This window comes from Ambystoma mexicanum, chromosome 12 (assembly GCF_040938575.1).
Source record: "Ambystoma mexicanum isolate Mex_15411 chromosome 12, UKY_AmexF1_1, whole genome shotgun sequence".
NCBI classification, from domain to species: Eukaryota; Metazoa; Chordata; class Amphibia; order Caudata; family Ambystomatidae; genus Ambystoma; species Ambystoma mexicanum.
Window position 1 is genome coordinate 1,188,806,828 of NC_090936.1, and position 24,275 is coordinate 1,188,831,102.

General features: G+C 48.7%; 1 protein-coding gene across 1 annotated transcript in view; it reads left to right on the forward strand.

Annotated features, from left to right (window-relative positions):
- PPM1H (protein phosphatase, Mg2+/Mn2+ dependent 1H) overlaps nt 1-24,275 on the forward strand; it is a 625,702-nt gene that overhangs the window by 489,303 nt on the left and 112,124 nt on the right. The window contains exon 7 of the mRNA XM_069629843.1: nt 5,826-5,889. Coding sequence (XP_069485944.1) covers nt 5,826-5,889 — 64 coding nt within the window. The remainder of the gene's footprint in view (nt 1-5,825; nt 5,890-24,275) is intronic.

Genomic DNA, 24,275 nt, shown 5'->3' on the forward strand with positions numbered 1-24,275 from the left:
AAAGGACCGAAGGGGGATGTCTGTACTCCTGCTCTCTATACGGTAGAGGAGAAGCACAGAGGACCCCAGCCAAGATTCTCTATTGTTGGTAGCAATGGACGAGTAATAAGGCCTAGCTTCTCAGGAGGTGATGCAGGCTGGTTCTTAAGTACAGTGTAGTCCCCAAGCACCCACAAAGGAATGTCCACACACTGTATTAGTTAAACCACTGGGCCTCATTACGAGTTTGGAAGTAGCCATGCCGTTTTTAGCGGCATGGCTACCCCAAAACTCGGGTCTGGGTCCGGGTCCTGAAAAATGGGAATTGCCGGGCCATTCTGACCTTTTCAGGCCGGTAATTCCCATTTGCGGGACCCAGACACGGTATGTCCCCATTCCCATTTGAGCCCTTGTAGGGCTCAATGGGAATGGGGAGGATGCTAACAACGGTCCCGTTAATGACGGGACTGTTGTTAGCATCCTGTTCTGCTAGTGGGTGCCGCTCTGCACTGCTGGTCTGACCAGGCGTACAGGACGGCCCCGCCAGCAGAACTGGTAATGCGGCAGTGAGTCAACAACGGCGCTGGTAGCACTACCAGCGCCGTTGTTGCCTTACCGCCAGGGTCGTAATGAGGCCCACAGTCTTTTTATAAATAAGGTTCAAGGTTATATACACGGGTTATATACACAATCACGATAATACACTTTGTGCTCCGACAATTCTAAAATGGTAAATATATACAGTTCTAGGTGGTACCACGATTACTCTGATTCCATTAAAATGCATCAGCTGTACTCCGTTCGAATAGCATACGAATCAACACAGCAAAACATTATCAACCATAGACTTAGGAGGAAGACAAGTTGGTTAGATAATTGGAGGAATACTGAGCCCCTACCACTAGGCAAAGTTCCTTATGAGGATCCCCCCCCCACCTGGGTAACCTGTAAATAAAGGTGCACTACAAACCCAGTCCATATATTGTCTATTAAAGACTTATCTTCTTCTATAGTCATGCAACCCCAATGTAACTGGTGTTGTAGAGTTCTTTGTTGGGGAATCGATGGACCCTTCCTGAGTGCACTCCCTTTAAGACAGCAGCCACGGGTCGTTTCCAGTGATGAAGAAAAGGTGAACTTTGTCATTGAGGCAGCAGCTTTAGTCCTTGCGGTTCTCGTTGACGAACAGTCAAACATCCTGCAGCAGATGAGGTGTGCTGTGCACCTCGGCGATGATGGGTTGTTGCGGCAGAGAGTTAATGAAGAACTTTGGCCCAGCAAGGGCGTTGAGTCATCCAGCATCTCTGTGGTCTTCGGGTGCCGGGAAACCCACCAGCGGATTCTCCTCGGTCATCGACAGCCTGGACTTTCTCCAGCAGGATGGAAGAGGTCGACGGTGATGAACAAGGGAGTCCTTGGATCAAATGTTCTTAGGCAAAGGGACCCGGCAGCTCCGGTTGGCGACAGTGGCCGTCAACGGTGGTGGACGGAACATCCAGTGCTTCTCTTCGTGATTCCGTGGCGGTCCCAGTCTCCGGTCGGCAGCCTTTCGTAGGTCTTTCTACCAGGGAGCTTTGGCAAAGATCAGCTGGTGCACGATGCCCTCGTAGCTCGGGGAGAGGTCTCCTTACCAGGTTCTCTCTTGGATGAGTCCTTGGAGACACAACAGCTTTCAGATCGATGAAGTAGAGCAACAGCAATTCTTCTCATTCTTCTGGGTCACACTCAGGTGACCACATCGTTCAGAAGGGCATTCAGGCAGTCAGCCAGCCAGTCAGGCACACTGTGCATTCAGGCCATTCTTCTCCATCCAGACACTCACAACACGGAATGTGGATTCGGACAAGTGCTCTGTCATTCAGCACTACACACTGCATTCATACCAGTTTCGGGCAGGGTTGTCTCGGTCATTGTGTCAACCACCAGATACTAGACACCCACAATATGAAATGCGTATTTGTCACACACTCCATTCACCCAGGTCCCACCCACAACATACGGTCATTGGGAAGGCTCCAGCCAGTCTGATCGGCACTTCCCCACACTACCATATATGGAACTTCCTCCCAACAGCCAGCCAGGGGAAGGGATGGAGTCCGGGCTTCCCGGGACTTCGGGAAGACACGGTAACGGGCGATAGAAAGCAAGAGGCCATAGGGGCCATCTTGTTTCCTATCAGGAAGCAACTGATTCCAACGGCAGGGCCTGGGTATCCCAAAATGGAGGCTACTCGGAGCACCTGTCAAATTCAGCATGGAGCTGCCACCAGCCCATGCCCTGCTCTTTGGGCCACACACAGGTGCCCTAAAACATACACTAGGAGTACATGGTCATACTCCCACCCATGGGTGCCATAAGGGTATCCCAAGGGTCTGTTCATCAAACCAAATACAGGAAGAGCCACACCGCCAGGAGTCTCACATGAACCCCTGCACAGAAAACAAGACAGAACATGCATGATAAAGCAATAAAGGACAAGGATATGGAGGCCCTGTCCCTCCAATGCATTTCCAGCGTCAGTCACCCTGAGTTACCTGGAGGAACCAGACGTTGACTCCCTGCTCACTGTCCTCAGAGAGGCACAGCTCCACCTCACTGATGAGGCCCAACAAGGCTGAAACAAATGTTTTTGTTTGCTGTTGGTACTTTTGTTCAGAAGGGAATTGCCACAGCATTTCGGTGCTGGACTGCCCAAGTGGGCGGGACATAGACTGATATGCAAATGGATATTTCCCATCTGTGAAAGGTACAGTGAGCAAAAAACAATGCCTGCGAATGCTCAAAGCGGGGAAAAAAACCACAGAACAAGTTATCATGCCATGTTCTTTCTAGAGAGGGGCGCCTGCTACCTTTTTTGAAAAATGTTTCCAAGGAACTTGGGGTTGGTCACCCTGAGTTACCTGGGGGAACCAGACGTGGACATCCTTCTCACTGTGCTCAGAGAGGCATAACTCCACTCACTGATGAGGCCCAACAAGGCTGAAACACGTGTATGGGGTTGCTGTTGGTACTCTTGTTCAGAGAGGAATTGCCATAACATTTCGTTGCTGGACTGCCCATGTGGGCAGGACAAAGACTGATATGCAAATGTATATTTCCCATCTGTGAAAGGTACAGCGAGCAAAAAGCGTGTGCTGCAAACTCTCATCTCAGAACAGGTTATCATGCCATGTTCTTTCTGGAGAGGGGCACCCGCTACCTTTTTTAAAAAAAATATCTTTAGATGGACTATTAAGGCTGAGAAGACTTGTCCAGGAGAAGGGGGTCCTTCTCCTGGAGCCCCTTTTTGTTTTGCTGGTTGATCCAACCCTTAGTGGTAGGGTCAGCCTAGGGTAGATTTTGGACAGAGGACAGACTAATGATTTGGACTACCTCACTGATGACGAGCACCCTAGTTAGAATTATGTTGGGTAGGGAAACCCCCTTTTTGATGGGGACAGATAAGCTTTTGTTTATTATTTGAATGAAATCACAAGTAGAAATGCCACCTCTTTGTCCGCCTCCTTCTTCTGACTGACCCCATCATCCAAACCTAAAATGAGAACTATGAGACCGGTAAAAAAAAAAAAGAAAACCCTGTGCTATATATTGAAAATAAAACAAATGAAAAACAATGGCAACATATCAGTAATGCTTAACTCATTTGAGTGCATTAGGAAGTGTGATAGTGTGTGCTGCCCCATGTCCTGGAAACCACAGACATGCATTTTTACCTCAGTACTTTTGGCCCATCTGGGAGAGAAGAAGACACTCAAATTGTCATTGAAAATTACACTGTTAGTTGGCAAATAAATGTTTGAGGAACCCCATATTGTGAAAACATTATAAACCTCCCGAAATAGAAAAACACTGATGCCAAAGTGGCAACGAAGCCCACTCGACCGGATACTGACCACTTTGCAACACTGACATGTTATTTCAGTTTCACTGAACACCTGATTTTCATGCTCCACTTTTGGGCCAATGCAAGTTGCTGAAGCAAGGTGTTCCATCACTCTACTCTGTGTTGCAAAGTGAATTCCGCCCCTAGAAAGGCTGGCAATGTGTATGGTTCGATGCCACTAGTAGAGGAAATGGGCAAGCTTGGCATACCAAAGCGCGAGCACTTGTAGAGGAAATGGGCAAGCTTGGCATACCGAAGCGCGAGCACTTGTAGAGGAAATGGGCAAGCTTGGCATACCGAAGCGCGAGCACTTGTAGAGGAAATGGGCAAGCTTGGCATACCGAAGCGCGAGCACTTGTAGAGGAAATGAGCAAGCTTGGCATACCGAAGCGCGAGCACTTGTAGAGGAAATGGGCAAGCTTGGCATACCGAAGCGCGAGCACTTGTAGAGGAAATGGGCAAGCTTGGCATACCGAAGCGCGAGCACTTGTAGAGGAAATGGACAAGCTTGGCATACCGAAGCGCGAGCACTTGTAGAGGAAATGGGCAAGCTTGGCATACCGAAGCGCGAGCACTTGTAGAGGAAATGGGCAAGCTTGGCATACCGAAGCGCGAGCACTTGTAGAGGAAATGGGCAAGCTTGGCATACCGAAGCGCGAGCACTTGTAGAGGAAATGGGCAAGCTTGGCATACCGAAGCGCGAGCACTTGTAGAGGAAATGGGCAAGCTTGGCATACCGAAGCGCGAGCACTTGTAGAGGAAATGGGCAAGCTTGGCATACCGAAGCGCGAGCACTTGTAGAGGAAATGGGCAAGCTTGGCATACCGAAGCGCGAGCACTTGTAGAGGTTTCTGCAGATGGAGGTGGAGCCCTGTGTGCTGTAGTAAAACTGTAGGTGCTCCAGTGAATTTCAGTTTTGAATGATCCCTCATATGCCAATTTGTCTAAGTATTTGGTGTATCTTGTGGCTGTTCTGTTTAGACTGAGCGATCCTTCGAATTGTGGTTTAGCCTGATTGCTGTTTTGGGGAAAGAAGCTGTGCCCTTAAGCACCGCACAGGCTCAGTCGTAACTTGTCCGAAATAGGCCTGCCTTGTAGCCATGAACCAACATCCAATGTTTGACATTACAAGGCTCTTCTTTGTGACCATTGTTCTTGCTTCAGTTTACTCATGTGGTAAGTTGCTCTTGATATTCCGTGGGTTTCCGCTGCCGGCATGCAATACCGCACTTACCACAGTTTTATTGAGATATACATTAGTGTGTACATTGTTATGATTTGAATGGATTTGCAGATCGAGAAATGTGGTGCTGAACAGGCCAGGCAGCATAGGTTTATCCCTGATAAGGCAGCCTATTTGACACATCCGCCCCATATAAGGCAATATGGCATACTTGTTTAACAGAGGCAAGAATGGCATGACATATTTTGCACAGGCATCACAATTGTTTAGGAGCAATATAGATGTGCCTTCATTGCCCCCAGAACATTGTGTGCACTCTATCATGAGTGGCTGTTCCCAAAGGTGGCCCCCAGAGCCCCCCCCCCCGGCGGGCCATCTAATGGTGTCTGCTACCCCACGATCTGGCACGGCTGTACACATTGCACTAGGCACGGTGATATTTGTGTCCTAATGGCAGACAGAGGCCTTGTCCCTCTCCTTTCTAATAGCCAGGCAATTACCGCTCCAATGCTCTCTGTGTCGAAAGCAGAGCCTAGTTCTGAATCGCTGTGTCCTGTACATGTTCTTTGCTTAAATGTCTTAATTATGTTTGTAAACATGTTCATTGTTAGACAAACGCTTCTCGAAAAGACATGGCGCCCATTGAAAAGGTGTTGATCACTCTTTTGGTGAAATTCTTTGTGTGAAGACTATTAAAGGGTTACCTGTTTGCAGCAAAGCAGCAGAAAGTGCCTTGGGTGCATGTTTAAAAGACTTATTTTGTCCCCTCTCCACCCACAGGGCTTACAAGACCATTGAGGACGAAGACCTGAAGTTCCCGCTCATATATGGAGAAGGCAAGAAGGTCAGTGAGCCTGTGGTCCTTCAAGAATAAATGATGTGTACACAGCACGGTGGGCGCTCCATCATCCGGCATCAAGGGGAGCCCAATGGTGCCTGATAATTCGTAGCCAGCCTCCGAAAGCTCTCATCCTGCCTGTTCTGGGCAGGGACCATACTATTTACTAGCGGCTAATGGAGCATTCTGGGTAATTAGATGCTAGTTAGCAACGCATCTACTGTATGGCTTCCCTCTGATTTTAGCTGGCATCTTATCAACACTTGGATGAAAGGTGTTCCAGGTGGAATGTGTGGTTCTAGGTGAAAGGATCGAAAAAAAAGGATCGAATGCCCTTTTTTTCGAAACCAAAGGGACCGAAAAAAAGGGTGTTTTTTTTTTTAATGGGGGGGTCCCCCCTCAGCCCCCTGTTTTCTTTTAAACATTTTTTTTATGCATACCAAACTAAAAAATATAACTAAATAAATAAATAAGCATTCGACCCTTTTTTCGGTCCTTTTGGTGTCGAAAAAAAGGCATTCGATCCTTTCGTTTTAGATCCTTTTGCTGGACATCGGCATGTGTTTTTTATTGAAATCTATAAAGTGTTTCAGTATTTTGAAGTCCCTGTGAGATTGAAAACCTTCTGAAAGTGTTGTGTTCTAGTCACTGTGCCTCCCCTGTGAGCAGATCTGGGCCGGGGTCCTCTCCAGGAGCTCAGCACCCTACGTGTGTCGGGTCCTTGCAGCCCTTTCCTCGACCGTGTGCCCTACAGCACATCCCCTTGACATCCGCCATGAGATGGATGCCGGTGGTAACCACTGTCCCAGAGATTGCTACTCCAGCCTTCCTCAGGACTTTGGGCTTCCTTGAAAAATACTTTGTGTGCACGTGCCTTTCTTCTGAGCAGCGCAGGAGGCCCATTCAGTGAGTAGGGAATGAGCACATCGGAATTTTCAAACCCTGGCTCCCACAAAGTAACCCTCTCCTTTTGTTGAAGCGTCGAGTTTACTTCCATAGTGTCTGCTTAAGCACCCTACAAATGTTTGGTTTTTCCGTTTTTGTGGAACTTCACCTTTTCTTCATATCATGCACATGTCAAACAATGATTACAAGCACAGCGCCTTATCGCGCAGTATCTTTTGTCGTTTATCGTAAGCCTTGAAACTACAACAGCCCCGCCTAGAGGAGATTTTGGTAGGCTGACGTCACTTTTCATTCGTTTACTCTTCCATGCATGTCAGGAGAAGTAAAAGCTGCTGATGAAACAGCCCACGTGACATGGGATGAGTTGCACGTCTGAATGGTCTGTTTCTGCAGATTCACGAGACGAAAGCCTGTAACATGCCGGGGGGGCGGGGGGAGGTCCGAGTTGATACAAGTGGGCAATGTTTTTCCAGTATTACCAGGTGTAAAGGTGCCCAGAATGTCCTTACTCAATAGTTACTCATACAGAGTACTCTTGTGCGAGAGGGGAGAACACATGTACCAGTGAACATCGAATGGGTTCATCCTACGTGGTCTTGTACGCACTATATGCAAGTCTCTGAGATCTGTGCACTGACTGCGTGTACCTCCTTTCATCCTACGTGGTCATGTACACACTATATGCAAGTTCCTGAGATCTGTGCACTGACTGCGTGTACCTCCTTTCATCCTACGTGGTCATGTACACACTATATGCAAGTTCCTGAGATCTGTGCACTGACTGCATGTACCTCCTTTCATCCTACGTGGTCATGTACACACTATATGCAAGTCCCTGAGATCTCTGCACTAACTCCATGCAACTCCGGCAGGGCCAACTCAGCCTTTCAACCGTCCGATGGCTAGTGAGTGTGTTAATAGGAAGAACTGTGTTGGTTCCAGCAGCGCCAACTCAACCTTTCAACATTCCCATGTATTTTTTAGTCGGGTATTGGGAGCAGCTTTTATTTGCTGTGCTATGATATAGCAAAGTTGCATGTGTCATTTAAAACCATTAGTGTAGCCCACAGTTGTGGCGCTGTTGTAGGCAGGGGGTGGGCATGGGCAGGCTCTGGCATAATGGTACTACCTGGCACTAAAACGGCAAGAGCTGGGAAATGGTCTGATGACCTGGACATACAACTGTTCTGCTGGATTTGCCAATGCTTATTTTAACAGGACTTCAGTGCAAAGAGCAGATGTGAGGACACACATATTGATTATAAAGTGGCTGTAAATGCACTTGGGTAACACATTTGTATTACACCAGGTGCTCCTTTATGGGTGCAGTTGTACCATTAACTCTCAGAAGAGTGCAAAGAAATAACATTGGCAGACTATCTACAGTGGAAAGTTTGATGTTGCTTCTTGACATGGCAAGCTCAAAGAGATCCCAGGGGCATGTGTTTTGGGCGAGGAGGGGCAGGTCGTGGGTGGGAATGGACATAAGGATTGGCTTGGCCATGGGCAAGGTAGTGGGTGGGTGATCAGCCTCTCTCCCACAAGGTGCGTGCCCCTCCTCACCTCCCATCCCTCTTTTCTGTAGTCCAATGCGATAGTTCTGTGGCTTATAAGTGGTTCTGAAGCACCGCCTAATGGCCACAAATTTTTTTAAAAAGCCACCGATTGTGGATAGTGCTAAGGGAAACAGGGTGTGGATAAGAAGTTGGAGCTATGGACAGGGTTGGATGGCTTAGACTGGAGCAATATGTGGTTGGAAAGCATGTGATGGGGCCAGGGGCCACTCCAGATTTCGTGTCCTGCCATCTTAGTGTCAGGCAGGCCTGTACGGTGTATGGCGAGTGTTTGGCTACTGTACACGGTCTGCTTCTGAATAAACCGGATTGTACATTTGTTTCTGAGTGCTCGAGTTTTCTGTTTTCCCATCCTCCTGGGCAGGGTGCACGGGCTTAAATTTCCCGCTGTGCAACTAGGCACATGGTTCTTCATGAATAACACTATTCACAAGTGGTGAGGCTCAGGGGTCGAAGTGTACGCAAAGAAGTGTGGAACTAGGTTTCCTGCTGAGCTGCCCCCGCTCCCCACAAACCCCATCGCCCCACCCACTCCCACACGCAACCCAAACCCCCAAACACACACCTGGGGCCAGATTACAGAAACATTGCACTGCAGCAAGTACAAAGTTTGCCTTATCTTTAGAAACTCTGGGCCACATTAGAAAACGATTACACCATAACAAGTGCAGTTTGGCAGAGTATAAGAACCAGGGCAAAAATTGCCCGCGGGCAAAAAAGATACATATTCACAGCATTTTTTCATCAGGGCAAAGTTTGCCCTAGTGCTAATACGGAATGGTATTAGCACGTGGGCACACTATGCCCTGGTGCGAAAACGCATTGAAAATGTATCTTTTTTGCCCTGGTGTTTATACTCTACCAAACTGCACTTGTTATGGGGCAATAGTTTTCTAATATGTCCCAGTGTTTTTAAAAATAGGGCAAACTTTACCCTAGTGCTAATACCGTGCCCACTTTGCACTTGCACTGGTGTAAAGTTTCTGTAATCTGTTTAAGGGAATGTTGAGTGCAGTGCACTGAAGTGCAAGTTTCAACTTCTTCAAACGCGTTTATTTTAAAACTAATTCATTCCAGAACAGGTTCTTTTAAAAATAAAAGTATAGGAACAGTGAAACTTAAAATTAAAAGTCAAGGCGTTCTACTTGACGAGAATGTCAAAGTGCACACGAACAGTGCTTCAGGGCGCTTCTTCCATAGCCTGTAGCTTGTCCAGCAGTATCGATCTAACCGGCTGAGAGTTCAGTCTGAAGCAGTCTTTTTTTGAAAAAAACATTGTATGTATTTTTTATTTGTTTAAATGATGAGCAGGCACCGACTCCTGATAGAGCCCCGCCCTGGCTAACGTCTGGCCTGCTAAACACTGCCGCCTTCTCTCATTCGATGCACACCTGAGACACTCTGCACTGTCTCCCAGTGGCTGTGAGCATTAAATTCAAAACCCTCTGCAATGTACACAAGGCCTTCTAGGGTCTGGGGCCGCAATACCTTCAACTCTCTCTTCCTAAATATCTTCCTTCTCGAGCTCTTCGCTCTTCTGCCTCCAACTCCCTCAGGGTCAGTCACTTCTCCAAGCAACGAGTTAGTGGTAGATCTCTCTCTTCGGCAGGGGCCTCTCTCTGGAACAGCCTTCCTGCCTCCCTGAAACTTGGGGAGAACCATCGCCGGTTCCAGAAACACCTCAAAACCTTCCCCTTTACTTCTGCTTTCTCTCCTCCCCTCCCCTGCTGGATTCCTGACTGAAATTGCACTGGTTAACTGTCCACCCTTTTCTGATCTCTGGCCCAGGCCCCGTCAACTGCCCACCTGCACTGCCTCCCTGGCAACCCCTGCACTTGGGGACCGTTTCTTCTGTATCCCTTCAGTCCCCCTTCCAGCACTTATGTCTGCACTTCCTTGCACTTGCCACCAGCTGGCTGTTTTATGTGTTTTATTTATCTTATTTATTCCACTTCCCATGTACTGCACTTCCCCTCTCCCTTCCCCCCGCGCACTTTCTTTTCCCCGCTTCCCATGTACTTGAGCGATCTGAATGACACCTGGCCTAGTAGGATCGTTGTCTGTCCTCCCTTTGCCCCCCCTTGCCTCGTTGCGCCTTGAAACACTTGTGTATAGGCGCGTTATAAATGCCTTATCATGACTTATCATATCACATCATATCACTTGGACGGAGAAGAAGTGAGCAGTAAGAGCTTGGCATCACCCGCCCCTACCCCTCTACACCTGCGCATTCATCGGGTACAGCCGGGGGCATGCACCACTCGCCTTGAGCCCAGAGAACCATTTTGTGCGAGCGCCCAGCGTAGCCCCTACTTGCAACCTCTGACGAGGTCAGGTGCCTGACTGCGTCCCTTCAGCCCATGAAGCGCTTCCGGAGCTAAGCGAAGCAGGGAAGAAGTGGCACTTCCGCTGGGGTCTGCAACCTGTGGCGCTCCAGATGTTTTGGACTATGATATGATATGATATATGCATTTGTAACGCGCCTATACACAAGTGTTTCAAGGCACGACGAGGCAGGGAGGGGGGAACAAGGGAAGACAGACAATGATCCTACTAGGCCAGGTGTCATTCAGATCGCGCAAGGCATTGGGTGGGGTGAAGGGAAAAAGTGCAAGGGGAAAGGGAGGGGGAAGTGCAGTACATCGTAGTGGAACAACAGATAAATAATAGGGCCAGACTGGTGGCAAGTGCAAGGTAAGTGCAGACAAGTGCTGGTAAAGGGGGGCTGTAGGGATACAGAGTTAGTCCCGCAGTGCAGTGCTAAAATGCAGTGGGGCAATACCTGGATTTGAGAATACACTCTTAGGCTAAAATGCAGTGAGGCAACAACTAGGATTGAGAATCCCCTTAGTCTAAAATGCAGTGGGGCAATACCTGGATTTGAGAATACACTCTTAGGCTAAAATGCAGTGGGGCAACAACTAGGATTGAGAATCCCCTTAGTCTAAAATGCAGTGGGGCAATACCTGGATTTGAGAATACACTCTTAGGCTAAAATGGAGTGGGGCAACAACTAGGATTGAGAATACACTTTGTCTAAAATGCAGCGGGGCAATACCTGGATTTGAGAATACACTCTTAGGCTAAAATGCAGTGAGGCAACAACTAGGATTGAGAATCCCCTTAGTCTAAAATGCAGCGGGGCAATACCTGGATTTGAGAATGCACTCTTAGGCTAAAATGCAGTGAGGCAACACAATTGAGAATACAGGGAGGCAGTGCAAGTGGAGAGCGGCCCAGTTGCAGGTTGAATGCAGTTACAGTCAAGAATTTAGCTGGGGAAAGGGGGGAGAACGCAGAAGCAAAGAGGAAGGTTTTGAGGTGCTTCCGGAACCGGAGATGGTTCTCCTCAAGTTTCAGGGAGGCAGGAAGGCTGTTCCAGAGGGAGGCCCCTGCCGCGGAGAGAGATCTACCCCCAACTCGTTTCTTGGAGAAGTGGCTGACCCTGAGGGAGTTGGAGACGGATGAGCGAAGAGCTAGAGAGGAAAGATATTTAGAAAGAGAGAGTTGAAGGTATTTAGGCCCCAGGCCCCAGAAGGCCTTGTGGACAATGCAGAGGGTTTGAACTTGATCCTCGCAGCCACTGGGAGCCAGTGTAGAGATTTCAGTCCTGGAGAGATACGATCCCTGGGCTTGAGGCCAAGGACCAGTCTCGCAGTCCTGTTCTGGATAAGTTGCAGAGAGCGGAGAGTAGAGGCAGGCAGATTTAGATAGAGGCTGTTGCAGTAGTCCAGCTTCGAGAGAACCAGGTCTCGGGAGACAGTGAGCTTCTGGGGGAAGGAGAGGAAAGGAAGAATACCTCTGAGGAGGTGCAGCTGGTAGTGTGACTTCTTAGAGACGTCAGATATGTGAGGAGAGAAGGAGAGTGTGGAGTCGAAGATGACCCCGAGGTTTTTTGCCTTGCAAGTAGGGGAAGGAGGAGGGCCAAGAGAGGCCGGCCAGAGAGTAGAAGGGAAGGAGGGAGTGGGTGTGCCGAAGAGTAAAATCTCAGTCTTACTGGCATTAAGGCAGAGGTCATTGGCGGCACTCCATTCCTGGATAGCAGACAGACAGTCAGAGATGAGGGAGGGAGGGGAGGAGGCCGAGGGTAGCCTGAAAAGGAGCTTGGTATCATCCGCATAGCACTGAAAGTTGGGGCAGAGACCGGCGATGCGGTGGGCAAGCAGTGCCAGATATTGGTTGAACAGCCAGGGAGAGAGGTTAGATCCCTGGGGGACACCACAGGTAGAGAAAAAGATGTCGGAGAGGAAGGACCCCAGTTGGACCTGGGAGGGTCGATTGGAGAGGAAAGAGGTCACCCACGCCAGAGCCTGACCAGTGATACCCAGGTTATCACGGAGACGGTTGAGCAGGATGGCAAAGTTGACAGTGTCAAAGGCAGAAGAGAGATCAAGCAAGATAAGAACGCAGGGGGTGTTAGAGTCGAGGTTAGTGAGCAACTCTTCGCGGATGTTCAGGAGAGCAGTTTCCGTGCTTCTGGCAGCTCTGAAGCCAGACTGATGATCATGAAGATAAACAGATTCAGCATGGAGATTAAGCTGGGAGATGGCTAGTTTCTCCAGGAGCTTGCCCAGGAAGGGAGTGATGGAGATTAAGCGATAGTTGGCCGGGCAGGAGGGGTCGGAAGAGGGTTTCTTAAGAAGAGGGTGCACAAGGGAGTGCTTAAGGGGGGATGGGAAGACTCCAGAGGCGAAGGAGTGGTTGCAAAAGTCAACCAGTTCAGGAGCCAGGGAATCGATGTGGTCCTTGATAGTTTTGGAGGAAGAGGGGTGATCCTGTTTTGACGAGACTTTCATAGATCGGACTTGTCTGGAAACCTCGTCAGCGGAGAGAGGGGGAAAGGCAGAGAAGGAGGGAGGAGGGGTGGCTGCAGAGGGGCCAGAGGAAGAGCAGAGAATAGAGGGAGGGAGGGAGGGAGGTGGTGGGAGGAGAGTGAGGACAGGATGTCCTGAGTTTTAGAGATGAAGTGAGAGGCCAGCGCCATGCAGAGGGCCTGGGAGGGGACAGGAGAGGTAGAGACTGCAGCAGGGTTGTCCAGCTCCTTGCAGATTTTAAAGAGTTCGGCTGAATTGTTAGATGCCGCAGAGATGGGGGCTTGGATAAGGGCTCTCTTCTTGGTGAGAACAGAGAGCCGGTATTGCCTTTGGAGCAGGCGGCAGGCCAGTTTGTCAGAGGATGAACATGAAGCACGCCATTTCCTCTCTGCCACCCTGCACTTGCGTTTTAGGGTGACGAGATCCGAGTCATACCAGGAGTTACATTTGGCTTTGGGCTTCAGGCGGATTCTCATGACAGGGGCAAGGATATCAAGAGTATCAGATATAGCAGAGTGGAGCGTAGAGAGGGCTGTGTCAGGGTGGGAGTCAGCTGCAGGGGAAGGGGGGGCGAGTAGGTGGCAGCGAAAAGCCTCAACTGACACGCACTTCATGGGTCGGATGACCGAGAAGGAGGGTGGCAGTGATGAGGGTGGCTTTGCTTGTGGGGTAGGGAAGGTGAGGTGGGAGGATAGAAGAAAGTGATCACCCCAGGAGAGAGGAGTGGAGAGAGGGACGGAGAGGGGAAGGTCAGAAGAGATCAGAGCATCAAGGGTGTGCCCTGCCGAATGAGTCGGCCCAGACGGGAGAATAGAGAGTGAGAGAGAGTTGCAGAGGTCGCGAAAGAGTCCAGAGGGGGGACAGGAGGCATCCAGGTGGATGTTGAAGTCTCCAAGAAAGAGGAGTTGAGTGGTTGAGGAGAGGAGTGAGGAGGAGAGGTCAGCCCACTCAGAGAGGAAGGAGGAAATTTGACCAGGTGGCCGATAGATAGTAGCCACGGTAAGGGAATGGCTAGGAGAGAAAGAGAGTCGGCAGACAAGGCATTCAAAGGAGGAGTAGGTCTGCGTAGGAGTGACAGGGATCCACTCAGGGAAGATAAGGGCCACACCCCCCCAGCACGGTTGGGCCTGGGTTACGGAGAGGATCTTGTAACCGTCAGGTAGGAGTGTGTCAAAGCTGGTGACAGAGCTGGCCTTGAAACCATGTCTCAGTGAGACTGAGGACGTTGAGGTCCAGTTCCTCAAGAAGGCGACAGATATCAGAGGAATGTTTGATGGCAGAGCGAGAGTTAAGAGTGGCAATGTGGAGAAGGTTGCCAACTATAGTTGTGTTATGCCGCTATAACCAGTGGCATAACACAAAATGTGGGAGGGGCCTGCAAGCCATGCTGAGGGCCCCTTCCCTCGCCCCCAAGCTTGGCAACAAAAGCACAGATTGCGTCCCACTCTGTGCTGGCCTGCACGAAGCATAGGATAATCCTGCTGCGGCAGGAGTACGCTTCGCACTGCATTAGCTGAAAAATGCAATTATGTGTTTGATTCAAACTTTAAATCTTTCATCTAGCGTAGAAACAAAGGGGGGAGGGGCTGTTCCTGGCTCCTGAGCCCTCACACCCAAATTTACTAACCAACTCTGTGCAAGGCCAGTAATAATATGCACAGTAATAATAGCATAAGACATGTTCCTGCTCACTCTGCCAATATCCCCACGTACGAACATTCTCTTGTTGGCTTTGCCCTTAATGCCAGTAAAAAAACAAACTGTCAAAGGCAGAACATTCTATTGCTGTTGCACAAATGCTCTCCCAATCCCTGCACCGCCATGTAAGTATACTCTTCATGCTGACTTTTCCCTCAATGCCAGTAAAACATGCAATGCTGCAGTTAGAAACCATTTCCTTAACTGGCTGCACAAATGACTTCACCCAGCATGTAAGATCACTTCTCATGCTGACTTTGCCCTTAACACCTGTAAAGCATGCAACGCCATTGTAAGAAAACATTTACTTGTTGACTGCACAAGTGCTCCCACCCTCCTCTTGTAAAAACTTGCATCATAACGGTCTTGCCCCTAATGTGAGTAATAAAATGCCGTGGAACAGAATGAAAGTGTCCAGTCTGCCTGTCCAATTGCACTATAAATTCCCCCACCCCAACTCCTCCTTGAAGTAATAACTTTCATCATGCTGGCTTGCCCAGAAATAGCAGTAAAACGTGTATGAAAAAGCATCCATGATCCAATGCTCCCCTTTCTGGACTCCAGCCTTGCACAGATACACACATTCAAAGTCATTAGCCCACCAGCCACTCATCTAGTAGCGGCTGGTGAATTTTTTTATTTGGAGGGGCATAACCATGTCCCACAAATACGCCAGATCGACCGAGCGCAGTGAGGGAGCCCGAACCTACAAAGCGAGTTTGGGTGGACAGTTCTCCTCCTCACTTCCCCCACCTCCCGCCTGAGAACATAGTTGTATTGTGTTCAAATGATGCATTATACAGCACACCTTCTGTGAAAAGATGGATAAAAAGCCTGATCATTTGCAATTGGTTTTGTAGGGTGTCACTCAAAAAATCCAATAGATGCAGCTACCTACCCACAATATATGCCAGAATAAAAACATTTTCATACTGGTTGTACCCATACATGTTCATAAAGGCTGCATTTAATGCCAGTATTCCTATATAAGAGCACACACATGCTGAAAACATGTCCAGGCTGGCTCTGCCAATATATGGGAGTATTCCCATGCAAAGACATACTCCTGTTGGTTTTGCCAATAAAAATGCCATGCCACAATAAGAAAACCTGTCCAAACTGGCTGTACCACAATGCCAGTCTAGCAGCTTAATAACACGTATGCTTACTTATCATAGATGCCCAGTAAAGAGTGCATACACTCCAACTTCAGAAAGAAAGGATTTCTTTCTGAAGCTTGTCAGGGCTCCCAGAGTACATGGTTTTGCGCCCCCCTCCCTGCCACACCAGTGACTATAACTCCCATGATCCCTCACCATTGGCTATGCTGGCCAGGACTGAAGGTAGGTGGAGTCCAAAATATCACAGAGAAACACAGCTTTCAGACACCTGAAATAGCTGCCAGGACCTAGAAAAGCTGGGGCATATCACCTGTTTGAGATTGAACCATTCTAAAGGCTCCACATAACGTAGGACAGGAGACGACCAACGGGAAAGCAGGAAAGAGACAGCTGGTTGAAAGCACAGGCCTGCATAAGGGTGGAATGAAAGGAGAGGGGAAGCAGCTCTCCAGGAACCAACAGACCACAAAGACCTGCAGCGAGAGATCGAAACTCAAAGACTACAGCAGGAAAGCTGGAATCCTGACTGCAGATGCAGCCTGGCAGAGCAAGCCACTTTAAGGTCCCCTCCAAGTATGGTGGGCTGGCAAAGCTGCTGATGCATAAAGAGTTGAGTGGTAAAGGTCTTGATAGGGTGGCATGGGGTGCTTTAGTCCCGGCTATTTTGGTTGTAGCCCCGGATAGAAGCTCAGGGGCTACAACCAAAAAGCTAGCTAGCCCTGAGTCCCGACAGTCCCGCCATTGGCTTAGCCCCGGGTCTTTTCCAGACCTACCAACACCCCTGCTGAGTGGCATGAGGGACTGCTTACCATTGCAAGGAGAGCACTATATCCCTTACACGTGAGAGGGGCACTAAATCTATTGCATATGAGCTGGGCCACTATATCCCCGGAGATGGAAGAACGGGGGCCTGGGACGATCCTACTGGAAGGATAACACATGGCAAATTGGGCTCTATATCCCTGTGACTGCGAATAGGGCGAAGAACCGATCTGGGGGCTACGGTCCTGTGAATTGAGGAAAGCAGCAGCTGGGTGCTATATCCTTGAGACTGTACTTGAGAACCAAGAAGCAGGTAGGTGCTCGATCTGTCACTGTGTATTAGACTACGGAACCCAGAGGGCATGGAGGAAAGGTGACTCTGTTCATGGTCACTCACAATCCTATTGTTCTAAAGGGGCCCCACACACCTGGTCTCCTCACCTTGTAGGTGTTGGTCATCTGCTTCTCATCCTCAATGTTGTAGGAGGCCTTACCTGTGGTTCTCTTGGGGGCCTGTCTGCTCCAGCACGGTAAGGTCACTCTCCAGTAGAGGCTGGGCTAAGGTAAGGGTCAAGCCCCCATAGCTGTATTCAATTGGCAGGAGGCATTCATTATCTATAAGTGTGTTGTCCGGAGTCTCTCTCCGTCGCCGTCCTAGGGCCGTAGCTCGGTTCCCAAACACCTCTTCCTTAACACGTCACAGTGGCCTCGTGCCTACGCGTGCCTGCTCTCCACAGTCTTTCCTCTATGTCTGTCTTCCTGTACCCCTTTGATGCTATGCCCTATTCTTGTACCCCCAGCCTTCATAGACATCCCCAGGTGAGCATTCTGCTCCTTTTCGTCTGTTCCGCTCCGTGTTAGTCCTCCCTCCACTTTCCTGGGGTTCTCCTCCTTGGCCCCCTGAGGACAATGGTAGCATACCCAAACATCGACTCCCATTACTGCGAATCACACAACAAATTTTATTGAACGAATTTTAACACATTTGATCGAAAAAGTAGATGGGGGGGAGGGGTTGGAAGATTAATTGCAGGGGGTCAGCGTGGGATCCCCCCCCCAACAGTAATTTTCGATTAAATTTGTTAGAATTCTTCAAAATCAAATTCAATGTTATGGGATTCGCAGGGATTTATTTCGATCTTTTCATGTAAAGCCAGGACAATGGACAATCCCTTGCCCCCTTCCGTAGATTCTCTTCTATAACTCCCTGCTTGGGCTCTTTCCTCATTCCCTTTTTATCTTTATCCAATCCTTTCATTGATTTCTCTCTTTCCTGCTGGATATTCCGCCCCAACTCCAGCACATTCCCCATTGTTAGGTCCTCCATGACCCCTTCTCCCCCCTTTCTCCCTCCTGTATGGGCCACTTTACTTCCTGCTTGTCCCTTCAGCCACCTCTCTTTGGGCTCCTTCTCACTCCTCATTTTTCCTTCTTTCCCCTCTCCTCTTCCACCTTCTTTTCTTTCTACTTCTGCCTCTGTTTGTCTCTTGACACCTCTACTTTTTTTTAACTCCTTCCACCTTCACTTTCCTTGCTCGCTCTGATTTTTCTTCGACCGCCCTTCTCCTTGCAGCATCCCTTTTCTCCCTCCTCACCCCTTTAACCTGCATCCTCCTCCTTCCTATCCTTCTCCCTCCTCTCCCCTGCCTCTTGCCATCTTATCTCCTCACTCACTGGCCACCTCCTCTATGGGCTCTTCTCGTACCTCTTTTCCTCACCCTCCAGCTCACTCCGCAACTTGTTGGCCCCCTCTTAACACATACACCAAGACCATAATCTGTGACATATATATATATATATATATATATATATATATATATATATGTTATATATATATATATATATACATATATATATATGGACCAGGCTCTCCCGAGGGGCCTCCCTAGTCTTAAACTAGAGCATGTGTGTATAATTATGAACAGTGACAATGGGTGTTGACCTCCCTATCCCACACGTAGCTCTCCTTCAGACTACCCTCGGCCGCCTCCTCACTCATACCTGACTGTCTTTCCACTATCCCTATTCAGGCATTGTGCACCTCTAATGATCTCTGTCTTAATGCCAGTAAGACAGAGATCCTGCTCATCGGGACCCCTGCTCCTGCTTTTCCCCTTTCACTCTGGCCGACCTCCTTTGGCCCTGCGCCCTCAACCTCTTGTGAGGCAAAAAACTTGGGGTCATCTTGGACTCCTTTCTTTCTCTCCACACATCACAGCCATCTATAAAAAGTCCCATTTCCCAACTGTACATCCTCAGAGGTATTCTACCTTTTCTTCCCTTCCCCCAGAAGCCCACTGTCTCCAGAATCCTGGTTCTCTCTAGGCTGGACTATTGCAACAGCCTCTTTCTCAATCTACCTAACTCTACCCTCCGCCCTCCACAACTCATCGAAAATAGGACCGCAAGACTTATCCTTGGCCTCAAGCCCAGTGACAGCATCTCTCTGGCTCTGAAATCCCTAGAATGGCTCCCGGTGGCTGCAAGGATCAAGTTCAAGACCCTCTGCATTGTCCACAAGCCCTTCTGGGGCCGAGGCCCGCACTATCTCCAACGCTCTCTTCCTAAGAACCTTCCTTCCAGAGCCCTCCCCTCATCCATCTCAAATTCTCTACGGGTGAGTCGCTTCTCCAAGCAGAGACTGGGTGGTAGATCTATTTCCTCTGCAGGTGCCCCCCTCTGGAATGGCCTCCCTGCCACTCTCCACTCTCCACCTTGAGACGGACTTCCTTAAGTTCTAGAAGCTCCTCAAGACCTTCCTTGTCTCCTCTTCCTTCTCTCTACCTTCCCTATGCTATCCTTCCCTTCCTACTGCTGTTGGATTGCCTGGTGCTCCTATGAGTCATATAGGAGACATGCCCCCCCCTCACCCGCCCAGTCCCTAGAACCTGCCGTTGGGCCCTCCTGCACTGCCATCTGGCCTGCTTTGCACTTCCTGGGCATGTTCCCCTTGGGGCCTGCTTTCCGGCACTTAACCCAGGGCACTGTTCCACTGGGTGCACTTCTCCCCCTTGACCTCCCCTCCATTGCTTGTCTCTCCACTTGCACGATCATCCCTGCTGCACCCGAGAGAGAGACTGAGAGACGCTTGGGAATAGGTCATGAAGCATTCACAGCTCAGCATGAGGGCTGCATGTCAGATCCCGAATGGGGGAGAGAGAGACTAAGACAGACAGACACTACCAATAGCACTTGGTCATCGGTGCTGGGGTCCAATCGAAAGCTCAATTTATGCTGGCCATCCCATCCCAGCACTGCTGAACCTTCAGTTGAGAAGTATACTTTCGTCGTGGTATGTCTGTCCTTGAACTCGAGTTTTGGTTTGATGTACCCCAAGAGGTCCACTGTGGCTCCCCAAAGACTGTTGGCTTGTGTCTGGTGCTTCCGATTTCTACCAAATTACGCTCTACCATATTTTTGCAGGTGTGTATGGGGAGGATCGTCAGGTCCGACCCTGAGTCAGCCATTACTCTGGTTTCATTGCCGACCACTTTCACAGTGCAATGGGGTTTTTCCCTCCTGCCGCGAGTCGAGTTTGCCATGACCACTGGGATCTGTCTTCCGCTTCCTTTTCATCGCTTGTGCCTTTGTCCCCCTTAATGTATGTAACTTTCCTTTCTTCCCACGTGCAGGTGACGGCCATGTGCCCGATTCTCCTACACCTTGAGCGCTCCTTGTTCCTCACGGGGCAGTCTTTATCATTGCCTAAGTGCCTGGTGCAGGCGCACCTATAGCATTTCGGGGGTTCTCTCCACTAGGGGCCTCTCTCTTTGTTGGAATCTCGACACTGTTTATCCCGGCGTCCACTCCATTAGACAATTGCCAATTCCGGGGCTGGCGTGGACCCCCCATCTCCTTGCCTCTGCTCGACGTCTCTTCGTCAGCTCTTGCTCTCTGAATTGCCTTGTCCAGGTCTAGCGCCTTCGTGGTGGCCGAAGGAACAGAGAACACCAAGATGATGAGGAGGTGGTTTATTACCACCTTGTAACAAACAGAACTTACTACTCACGGCTAGGTTCTCAGTTGATCAGCGCAGTTGGTTTTGCTGCACTGATGGATCAGTCTCTGTCAAAATGTCCCAACATATATATGCATGTGCCCCCATGACGCTCCAGTTGGCAACCATGGAATGACGCTCTTTTCTTAAGTGTACAGCAACAGGGTGCCTGGCTGCACTATGGCGGCTGCAGGCCTCCTTACAGGAGGAGCGCTGCGCACAACCGTAGCCCTTGCTCTCTGTGTCTCTCTTCTTCCGTTCTCTCGTCGCACTTTTCTTATGTGATCTCGTGCGATTTGGTTTGCTGAGATCTCGCAGGGACAAGTCCTCACACACTCGTCTCTGGGCTGGGGCCAGGCTCCGCACCACTGCACAGGTACGGATACAGCCATCGCTGCCTCACACCTTCATCCTTCTGTGATCCATCCATTGAGTACCATTAGATTGGGCGATAGTGACCATTAAAAATTACAGCACTTAGATAGAAGTTGGAGAAATCCAGCATGAAGCACCCAACAAAAAACTATTATTAATGTAATTACTAGGTGAATTGAAGGGAGTGCTTCAACCCTGGGGTGTGGCGTTAATTTGTGTGTGTGTGGGGACATTTCTGATCCGGCTACAGTTGATAATGCTCCATTTCCTTTCTTTTTTTGTTGGGAAATGGGCAGAGCAAGGGTGATTAAGGATGAAGGGTTCCGCAGACAGGGGTGTTTAGGTTCAATCGGGTTGATTTTCTTCAAGGTAGATGGTGATATGTTTAAGAGTGCCCCCATAGTTGTCCATTCGACTGCTATTCTTAGGAGTTTTGCAATAAAATGTTTACCTATTTAATCAGGTACTAGCCTCCGGGTCAATGCATGTTTCGTATATTTGTGCTTCTTCAGGACTTTGAACTCAAGATGGCAGCAAGCAAAGCACAAGCTTTACACGCTGCAGAGTGACATGATGTATAAAGACATTAAGTGAAATGCTACGTTAACTCATTCATGTCATGAAAACGCACAAACGTAAGGACAAATTATGATTGCGTTCGTCAAGTTAATGATTTATCCAGAATGTGAATATGTGAATGTGAATATTCCCAAGTCTTGATCTCACATAATTTGGTACCTTAAACCAGCGGCCTCGCCTAGTTCTGCCCATGTAGCACAAAGCAACGCCTCATTTCTATGCGAAGCACTATACCGAGGTGTTACCCACTCAAGTCGTTAAATTGGCTTGGCTAATTAATAGTAAATACCTCAGTCAATTCCCAGCTGCCACCAGACCTGTCACCCTGGTTTTGTCCAGTCGGTTTCATGAGCTAAGCCTTCTAGACAAGAAGTAAGGTTTGTGATGCTGGAACACAAGGCTGGTGTCTCTAAAAGGCTGGTAGGAAGCACAGTTTGTTTGTTTTATTTATTTGTATAGCGCTCCAGACCCGGAGGTAGAAGGGCGCTTAAGGAAGCAGTTACAAAGAATGAAATATACATTTACATTGTACAACAATTTACATAATTTACAAGCACACTTAAGCAATCGGCAAGTTCACAGATATTTAAGAGAGGATGTAAATGCTACTCTTTATTCAGTAACCATCCAATAACATGTTTCCTAAAGATCTGAAAGGACTCAATGGTTTTAATGTTGAGTGGTAAGGTGTTCGAGTTGGGAGGCAAGCACTGTGAAGCTAGCGCCGCCTGCTCTTTTTAAGGTGAATCTAGGCACTAACAGGCGTAAGGATTTGGATGATCTAGTGGTTCTGGTGGCGGATTTCATGCTGAATTTATTAGTGAGATACGCTGGGGCTAGGTGGTTTAAGGCCTTGTATGTGAGGCAAATGGTTTGTAGGGCAATCTTTTGTTGTATGGAGAGCCATTTACACGCTTTCCTAGTTGTGGAAATGTGCTCTCGCCCTGGGACGTTAAGTGCTGCATGTAGTGCATTGTTTTGGAGTACCTGGAGTTTGTTAGTTATTGATTGGTTGGCTCCTAGGTACAGGCTGTTACAGTAGTCCAGTTTAAACTGTATGAGGGCTCTGGCGAGTGTGAGGCAGCTATTAGAAGATAGGAAGGGTCTGCTGGCCCTAATCAGCTTGCCAGCAGGCAGTGGCTGAGGCGGTCATGTTTAGTTGTTTGGTGAGGTTAGTGTTGGCATCAAGGTAAAAGCCTAGGGTTTTCACACTTTTAACAATGGGGATGGTATTACCATCGATGATGATGTTGTTGTTGCAAGGGCTAAGTTTTGACAAGTTGCTAGGAGAGCCGACAAGGAGAAGTTCCGTCTTCTCATCATTCAGGCATAGGCCGTGGGTGGCCATCCATGCCTGAATGATAGAGAAGATTTTGTTAATCCGGGTGACGTCTGTGCTGTAATTGCCTGAGATGAAGAGGAGTATCTGGGTGTCGTCTGCATAGTTGGTGTAGGTGACACCCAGTCGGTCCGGTTTGTCGAATAGGGGCTTTGTAAAGATGTTCTACAAAGTGGGGGAGACACAGGAGCCTTGTGGGACTCCGCATGTGATGGGGATAGGGTCCGCTGCTGCTGTTGTGGAGAAAACTCTCATAGTTCTATTCGCCAGGAAGGATTGTATCCATGAGGTGGCGGAAGAGGAAAAGTGGGCTGCGGTAGATAGGTGGCTGCAGAGGATTTCGTGATCGACTAAATCGAAGGCCGCTGAGAGGTCTAAGAGAAGTAGGATCGCGCCATTACCTTTATCTTTGATTTCATCAATCTGACTTTTGAGGTCAACAAGGGCGGTTTTTGTTCCATGTTGAGCTCTAAAGCCAGATTGACGTATACCTAGCAGTTGGTTGGATTCTAGATACTCCTGAATTTGGAGGTAAGCGACTCTGTCCAAGATTTTTAGCAGGAATGGTACTGTTGTGATGGGTCTATAATTAGTGGGTGTGGCTGGGTCTAGTGATTGTTTTTTTAGGAGTGGGAGAACCCAGGATTGTTTTAGGTTGCTGGGGACTGAGTTATTGGCGAAGGATAGGTTAATTAGTTTAGTGATAAAAGGGGAAAGATCTCTGGCTGCGTCTTTTATTATCTCGGCAGGACAGCTGTCCCCTTTGCAGTTAGAGGGTTTTAAGGAGGTGATGATTTTTTGGGCTTCTGAACTTGTTACTTTCTTAAAGGTGAAGCCTACATTAGCTTCGATTGGTGTAGGTGAGTTTGGGCTGGTAGACTTGCTGAAGAGTTGACGTTTGTCCTCAATTTTGGTTTGGAGTCCTGTGATTTTGATGTTAAGGGCGTTCTGGATGCTGGTGCACCAGGGTTTGTCTTTCGTGCAGGTGTCTAAGGGTGGATTGGGATTTTCTAGTTCCTTTAGTATTTTAAATAATTCTTTGGTGGAGGAGCCTGCCTGATCTATCCTGACGTTATAGGCATCTTTTTTGTGTGCAAATTATCTCCCTTTTATATAAAGTGGATGTATTCCTAAGATTGGATTTATTTTCAGCTGAAGGGTTTGTTTTCCATAGGAGTTCTAATTTGGCTTTCTTTCTCATGAGTAGTTTAAGTTCGGGGGTGTACC